General features: G+C 33.8%; 1 protein-coding gene across 1 annotated transcript; it reads left to right on the forward strand.

The window, feature by feature from the left end:
- Positions 1-5,775: 5,775 nt before the first annotated feature.
- Positions 5,776-8,589, forward strand: LOC114736505 (transcription factor VIP1-like). Its single transcript, XM_028924357.1, has 4 exons — positions 5,776-6,344; positions 6,772-6,904; positions 8,091-8,175; positions 8,390-8,589. Exons 1-4 carry the CDS (start codon positions 5,776-5,778, stop codon positions 8,587-8,589), a joined length of 987 nt encoding a protein of 328 aa, XP_028780190.1.
- The last annotated feature ends 574 nt before the right edge of the window (positions 8,590-9,163 follow it).

Consider the following 9,163-nt stretch of genomic DNA (forward strand, 5'->3'; position numbering starts at 1 on the left):
TCTACACTTTATATTTATTGCACCATCTTTAAAACAATTAAAACCCCTTTTTCTTTATCTAAATCATCATATTTTTCATTACCAATTTAGACTAGGTTGTTTTTCAATAAAATGCTCCTCGAGAAGAACAATTGGTTGTACCCTCTACTACATTATTTGGTGCAAGCACAATTTTGATGACCCGAAAGGTAACATCCCGGTCCAATCAATCTCTTTAGGAAGATGAGTACTAAGGATGAGTTCAAGATATAGAAACCTCCTTTCAGTGGTGAACTAGTATAGAGAGAGTACCCATGACTTTCTTCCAGATAACCTTATCCTTGATTAGGCTGAGCTCAATTCTCTTTCGATTAATAAAGGAAAGCCAGAGTTTGAAGAATTAGAGCCATAAGTCCTAAACATGAGACATTCAGGCTAGCTTTAGATATGAGAAGAACCCCTTGTGATATGGAGAGAGACTGGTTATTGACAGGCAGATATCTAAAGAATGTGGCTGAGAGACAAGAACCTAAGTAGAAAAGACCTTACAAGGATAAAACAAAAAGGGTCTAAGACAGAAAAGCACCAGGATTTGAGTCTATCAGCATTAGTGCCTCAGATTCTCATCAGCATTTTTCAGTTAAGCGTGCTCGAGCAAGAGTAGCCCAATGATGGGTAACCTCCTAGGAAGTTATGTAAAAGTGTGCATAGGCCAAAAATGTAAGCCATTTTTGGCGAGAATGCACTAAGTTCAGCAGGATGGAAGATAAAATTGAGGTAAGCAAAGATAGTCTGGAATTGATAGAAGGAATAGGTATGGTCTATGAAGACAATGTCGATATCTGTGAATAATCTTGGGGAAATTATTAGTCAGGTTGCCAACTGAGTAGAGACGAAGTATTGTACAACTTGGTCCTTTGGTCTAGACTCTTTCGAAGACCCAACAGTTGAAGTTTAATATGGTTCAATAAGGGATCACAGTTAGATCCAAAGCACAACCCAGTGAGATCACAGTGGATCTCGGGATCATAGTTAGATCTCCTGGTCACAGTAAGTTACTGAGCCATAGAAATAGAGATGCGACATCTCTGAGAAGATGATAACTAGGGATAAGTTTATGATACAAAAACCGCTCTAGTTGGCTAACTAATATAGAGAGAGTACCCATGATTTCTTCCCAGCTAGCCCTATTTTCAATAAGGCCAAGCTTAATTTTCTTCTAATCAATGAAGGAAAGCTAAAGTTTGAGGTTGTGGAGCTATAATTCTTGATTGGGATAAATTTAGGCATACTATATAGGGAAGATAATACTAGAATAGCATAAAAACGCCCTTATGTTACAAGGAAAACCCCATACGACACAAGATTAAACTGAGTATAAGCTGACAAAATCCCAAGATGAGATTAAAATCGAGGATTTAAACCGAAAAGACCCTTCAGAGATGGGGTAAGAAGGGTTGAGATAATAGAATATGAGGATTTTAGCTTGCCAAGTACCAGTGTATCATTACCCATTACTTCTAGGATCGTAACCTGACTCAATTCAAATGGCATTTTTTAATTAAGCGTGCTTAAGACAGAGAAATCCAAGGATGAGTGACTATTGGGAAGCAAGATAAAAAAGGTGCAACTACTGAAAGTAAGTCATGTTTGGCATAAATGCACAAAGTTTAGCAGAAAGTTAAGGAAAAATAAGGGACATTCTCCTCGGGTAACCTTGCAATGACAGTCAAACTAGAGGTTTAGTTTTGAAATTTCGAGGAAGAAATTTCTTTAAAAAGGGGGAGAATTGTCACCTCCTAATTTTTAGACCTAATAGCCCCGAGAATAACCCAAAATAGGTAGGCTACTAAGCCTCTCAGAGCAAAAGTCCCAAAAATGAGAAGAAAAAAAAGTCAAAGTAGTTTCAAGGACTAAACTGCTAATTAAGAAAGTCACTGGGGGTAAACATATAAGTAATTTTGAGGTTTTAGGAGAGTCTCAAGGGCCCGGAAAGAAAAAAAAGAGGCCAGGTACAGGCCAAAGATTAACTTAGAAGCCTCAAAGAGATGTTTTATAAGGTTAAGTTCAAGTAGGGACTAAATTGTAATTTCAGAAAGTTACAAGCCAATAGGGGTAAAAATGAAAAGTATATAGAAAATTTTAAAAAAATCCTAAAAAATAGAAAATAATATTCTAAGACTCTTTTGTAAAGAGAAATGATGAAAATACTCCTGAGGCAACTTAAATGGAATTTATAAAATTATGACTCGGTAAAAAGTACACCGATTGAGGTAATTATTTGAGATAGCAAGAGATTTCAAAAATGTACATAAAAATGAAGTTAAGAAGTTTAAAGGCTATGTTAATTTATAAAATTAGTCTCACTTTTAGAAGATTAGCAGAATGGTTGAATAAAATAAAAGCCTCAATTATGCTGGTTAAGGTCATTTCAGTAAATGATTTTTATGCGAGGCTTAAAGGAAGTGTCATGGCTTGAGAAAACTCATAGATCTTCTTTAGAATTAAAGAAAATTTATAGAATAAACAGAAGAATTTTCTGAGCTCTAGAATGCCATTAAGAAAGTCGAATAAATGTGAGACAAGTAAATAGGAAGGAAAATTGGAGACCAAATTTAATCCAAGGGCCAAGATCTATTCTTCCTTTCCTCTCTATTAGATTTATGCCACCTAGGTCTCTTTTAGAAGGATGATGAAGAAGATGATGTATTGATAATGTAAAAGTGCACTTGAAGTTTCAAATTTGCCCTTACAATTTCTACTAGCTTTTAAGGGCATAATGGCCCATTCAAGGCATAAGTTTTGGCTATAAATACCCCACCTTGGAAGAGTATTTTGGCAAGCATTTATAGAGGGGAAACTTAGGCAAAAATTGGAGAGAAAAACATAGGGGTGAAGGCCAAGAAGAAGGAACAAGATTCAAACTTCAAGATCAAGGTATGTGGTGATTCTAGCACCTGTCTTGATGCCTATTTCGATTAAGTTACTATCCGTATCTGACTTTGAAATTTGGCATGATTAAAGTACACTCTCTAAGATTTAAATTCATAGGTAGATCACTTCATTTGGATATGTGTATGATTTATGGTGATTTTTCAAAGTTAGGGTTTAAAATCTGGAAATAGTTTTGATCACTGGAGTAGCAGGAAACTTCCGTACAATTCTGGTACTGCTTCACACAGAAATGGTTCCTAAAACTATTTTTTCTTTAAACAAAACTTATGGATCTTTCAGTAGAACTTGGATCCATTTAGTTTTGATTTTTCTGACATTAATTACAAATTTTCAAATTTGAGTAAAAATTCTGGAAATACTAATGAATAGTACCCCTGAGTAATGTGACCCTTGTGGCTGTGATTAGGACCTTGAGACATCCAAGAGAAGGTTTGGATGTGGTTGACTGAGAGCTAGATGTTTGGGAAGCTTAGAGAGCAAGTTGAAGAACAAGAGAAAACTTATGATGCAAGGTAGTGAACTTACCTATTAACATTGCTTGATGTGATATGCTTGCGTATTGATATGTACATGATGATTGGTTGATGTTGTTGTTTTGGGTACTGTAATTGCTATTTATATGAGTAGATTATGTCTCTATAGCCATGCATTAAGTAGGTAGTATTAAGCATATTAATATGTCACTAATTAAGAAGAGATTTAGCAAGTTACATATAATACATTAACATCCATCTAGCATGATTAATATGGTATTGTTTACTATTGAGATTCTCTTGAATCTCACCCCTCCCTAATCAACTATTTAGGTCAAGCATGATGAACAATGGTTGCATGAAGAGAAGCTAAGAGATTAATGCAAAGAAGTAGAGAATTGTTAGTATTACTATGTGATACTTAAATTCTCTAGTTACGTAATAATTATGAAACATGCCAATTTATGTAATTTAGCTGTATATGACATCAGTGGCATGTAAGAATGAGTATGGGATGTAATGAGAATGCATGAGATTGAATTATGCATGCTTAGATTCTTAAAAGAATTAAAGTAAGAATTGTATAAGAGATAAAATGTAGGTCATGGAGCAGTCAGTTTTTAGCTTCAATTTGACCTACCAAATGAATGAATCAAACCAAAAATTTTAGCAGACATATAGTCCACATCACAAGCTTTAAAATGAGAGGTAGATCACCTTAATTAGATGTGTATACAAGGAGATATGATTTTTCAAATTTGAGGCACATAATCTGGAAGTTCCAGATTAGACTCAATAAACAGTAATTTTTATGAATTAAACTGTATGAATTGGCAAGAGATAAGCCCAGTTGATTTTTTTCTTAAAAAGCATTGAAGGAGCATCGAGTAGAAATTTGGAGCACCTCCATACAATTTTTATAAAATTAGTTATGATTTTTCAAAGTTGGACTTGTAATCTGGAAATATGCACAATAAACAATACCCTGAGGACCTAAAGGAAAATTTTAATTTTTGGGCCCAAGTAAAGCTTCTGCATAACCAATTCACTTCCAAACGCATACTCTGAGAGGTAAAAGTAAGACCTTTCAACAAAAAAGTTGCCGCTGTCATTTAGTGGTGACTTTTGTGTTGCTACTAAAGGGTCTTTCAACGGTGACAATGTCGCCATTGAAACTATACTTTTTGTAGTGACTCACTTCGTCACTGCTGATAAGTTTCAGTGATAGTTGCTATGGCAATAACTCGATTGTTGCCATTGAAAACTTTCAATGGCAACTTTTTCACTTTTAGCGACAACTTTTGTTGCCACTAAAAGTCAATTTTTTTGTAGTGTCAATTCTAAAGAGTTAACTTCAAGAATTGATGTTGTACCAGGAACCTATTTGTTAATATGGTAAGGATCTCAATCTACTAAGGAATGGAACACAAATTCGAATATCAGAAAACGCATTTGTTGGAAAGGTTTTAATCTTAACGCCTCTGGTCTGACAAAGATTAATAAGTTGACTATAGGAAATGACGAGTTTACTTTAGCGAATAACAATTTCAGTAAATCAAATCATAATTTGGCTGAGGGGCATTTCAGACATTTTACCAAGATTTCATATTTGCAATATGGGACCGGGTCTTTATCTGCTATTTTTCAAATTTAGGGTCCCAAATCGCATTTTTACATATTCAGGAATCTTTATTTACCATTTTCCCTTGATTTTTCCTATTAATAATTTTTCCAAATAATTATTTAAATTTTAAATTATAGACTTTTCTTTTTCCTTTTTATTTAGATTATAACTGGAAATAAATTTTTAATCTCATCTCACCCATGTCACACTTAATATGACACCATTGATTTATTTCAATAAAGATAATATGTCAAAATTGTCTAAGTATTATCAGAATAAAATTGAGAAATCAAGGATTTTCTCCCCTATATAAGTAAAAGTTACCATCAATTGTTTTATTTTATTTTTATTTGAAATGTGCGCTGTAACGCATGAGACTATTGAACAATCTTGGAAAGGTCCCCACAACCTTAATAATTACCATAACTTTAACTTGCATAATTCAACATAAAGAATTCTTAATGTAATAAATTCAATTGAATTTTTATCGAATATAAATTAAAAATTTACATTTATTGTTATTATTATTATAGTCGTATATGTAATTAAAGACAAATTTTTATATGGTAGTTATAAAGTCAAACATAATTTCTAGGAATAGGTGAGTTTTTCTTGGGAAGGAATTATGTGAGGTATTTTTCTATATAAGAAACCCTTCACTTTGGTTATGAAGCCACTCATCCCAAGCCAATTGAAAGCTTTTCTTCCTCCTTCCTCAAACGAAAGCTTATGGATCCCTTCACTATGTCGTCAATCACCACAGCACCAGTGCCTCCAGTGAAAGCCGGACAAAGGCTGGAGACTCCCCCGCTGGGCTCCCACCACTTTAGGCCCCACTCTGACAGTAACTCCAGAATTACCAGCTACAATAAGCTGGCTCCATTTGAGCCTTTTGACGTAGACTTTATTGATGACCCTCTTCCTCCGCTTCCCGACCTTTCCATTGACCCAACCACATCGGTGGAGTTGCCCACTACCGCTGATTTTTCGCCAGAGGAATTGAGCTACCTACACTCCAGGCTCAACATGCCACTAGGGTCCCTTGGGGACCAAATCCAGAGCTTGTCTATGGACTCCCCTTTCATGGACTACATCACAGGCGGTGGAGATTTCATTGGAGCAACCGAGAATCTTGCAGGGAATGATGCTATTCCGGTGAATCCGGTGGTGAATCAGGCGCAGGTTGTTTACATGGATGCTTCAACTACTGTGTCCACGGAGGTTGATGTGTCTATAGCAAATGAAGTGAAAAAAGCCATGCCTATTGATAAGATCACCAAAGTAGCTATGTTAGATCCCAAGCGAGCTAAGAGGTTGATAAAGATGCTTCTCTTTTTATCGGTTATATCTTCATATTTTACTGTATATTTATATGTAATAATCAATTTGTTTTCACTTTATAGGTACAAATTCTTCATTCAAAGAACACCCAGTTTTCAACAAAATGAAAAAAAAGAACCCCCAGTTTGATACTACTGTAAACTTCGTCTTTTGTTTTCTTAAATCGCTTAAGAAAATCTAGTGTCATTCTTAATGAAAAATAATTCTACAAGTGGTGAAGTTGGAGGCACACAAATATAAGTTGAACCAGATGCTAAACATGTTTAAAAATCTGGCATGTATATACGGAATGAAAATTAGTATGAATTACATAAATCACGGCTTGTGTGAATAGTATGATTTGCAATGCGAATTTGATTCTTGAGTATTAATTGATGATAATGAGTGTTTTGTGTATAGGATTCTTGCAAATAGGGAATCTGCTGCTCGGTCTAAAGAAAGGAGGACTCGTTACGCAATGGATCTAGAGAAGAAGGTGCAGATACTTCAAGCACAGTCAACTGAGATCTCTGTCAAGCTTGCGAAAACCAAGGTCTGTGTATAACAAAGGTTTCTTAGCTTTAAATGTTGAAAACAATTTTCAATTTATCTCAAAAGAGACATAGCTTTCCTATCCAAGTTTTCTTTAAAGTAGTTCTAATTTGAAGAATCGTATAACTTGTTTATTTAGGTGTATTCTTTTTTTTTTTTTTTCAAAACTAACTTTCTATATATCTAGTTAAATACGAGCCGAATCTAAAGGATTATCAAAACTTTATTCATATTGTGCATGAAATTTATTCAGTTCTATATACGTATGCTGCGTGCATGTAACAAATCATATAGCAAATATAAGTTTTTCTTTATAGTATCTAACCCTCCGTCCCAATAGAAGAGAGGACCAATACATAGTCACCTCTATTTTAGCCACTTGGGGTATAGAATACACATTTGAGTTTTCTTAAAAAAAAAAAAAGAAAAAAAAGTTTTGATTTCAGGAATCATTTGACGTGTTTATTTAATTATATTCTTATTTTTCTTTAATAGCAGACTTTTCATATATCTAATTAAACTCTTGCATTACCTAAAGATTATCATAAACTTCATTCATATTGAGCATGAAATTTAGTTATAAGTACGCACGCTACGTATGAATGACAAATTGTATAATAAATATATGATTTATTTAGACAATATTTAATCCCTATAGAAGAGAAGACCCACACATACTCGCTCCTATTAATTATGGCTACTTGGAGTATAGAGCACACATTTAAGTGATGCTTAATTTGTGACTTATCTACCAGTTCCAGTTCGGAACATCTCATCTTCTCTTCCCTCCTCTTCCTTTTTCTATCCCTTAGATTAATATTTCAACGGCTGAGATTTAAATTTTTCTAAAATTATTATTAAAATATTAAATTATAAAATAAATAAATAATAAATTACAAGCAGTTAACATTTAATACTAATGGTTTGCAAATGCACTAAATATTTTAAAAAAAAATTATAGAAAATTTATAAAAAATTTAAAATCTAAACTGTTGAAAAATATTAATCCAATAGTTAGAAGGAAAAAAAAAACGAAGGAAGATGATGGAAAGGGAAGAGGAGAGGCTCCGCTGCCTTTGGAGAAAAAAAAGGCTGTAAAAGGATAAATGATGGTGCCCTTAATTTAGTAGTTATCTGATTCATTACCTCATGTTCCTTTGATCGATTCTACTTTCCATCTATTGCAGACGGAAAATTCGGACCTGAAAGCTAAGAAGAAGGGGATCTTACGTGAGATAGAGTTTATGGAAGAAACAGCTAAGCTTAGAGAAGGTACTTGATGTATTGTTCCAGATTTTCCAAGTGGGGTTTGTTTTCTGCCATTAATCAAATAAAGATTGTTATTAGAAATAAAATTTATCGAACTATTCTATATTTTGCTTCCAAAATTCTTGAAGTTATAGGAAAAACCACATTAATTACTTGAATTTAGTGCGCAAAGATTCTTGGCATATGAATAATACACTAATTCTTCCCTTGCCTGCAGAACTGAATGAAGCTTTAAGCTATAAGCTGAGGCAACTTAAGAAAGAATATGCACAAAAAGTTGCATATAAGAACCACAATTTTCGAGGGTTACTCTCTAAATTTTCTTCCCAGCTAGCAGTTTATCAAGTGAATTTTCTTCGATACTCGCGGCTAGAACAACTTGGCATGCCTCCGTCGCACTCAAATCAGCAAGCATAAGATTTGCATTATCTTGTGGATTTTCTTCATAAGTTTAAGAAGGTTGAACTTTGCGACTCGTTTTATTCGAGAGTTTATTAATCGCTCCCTTAATTAGTCTCTTGTCTGTTATGTTCTTGTCAGGTAGACTTATGTTAAGGGCGAACTAGAATGTGAAAGATTGATGCTTGATAACAAATGAAACTATTTTACTGCATAAGCTCCTTCTAGTTAGATCACATTGATGAAATTTGACTAGTTACGTCTTATTTTTTAAGAAAGTTTATTCTCATTTCAGAACTTAAATTTGAGTATAATATGTGCTAAAAAAAATTGAATATAAGATGACTGGTATGCAAAGAAATTTGAAAATTTGAAGGCGTATTTATATTTGCCTCAAAAATCACGCCTTCAAAGCTTCATCAGATTACGTATTAACCGATGCCTCAATTCTTGAAACCCGACACATTTATGTGTAACATCACTTACATGGAACCAGTTTCAGTACTTATTGCTTTGATGAGTACCCTAAGCTTATCAAATCTGAACCGTTCATATCTCATTTGGATGTTCGAATTTGATTTCTTTTTTATTT

Source organism: Neltuma alba, unplaced genomic scaffold (assembly GCF_004799145.2).
Source record: "Neltuma alba isolate B1F8T4 unplaced genomic scaffold, ASM479914v2 tig00002736_pilon, whole genome shotgun sequence".
NCBI classification, from domain to species: Eukaryota; Viridiplantae; Streptophyta; class Magnoliopsida; order Fabales; family Fabaceae; genus Neltuma; species Neltuma alba.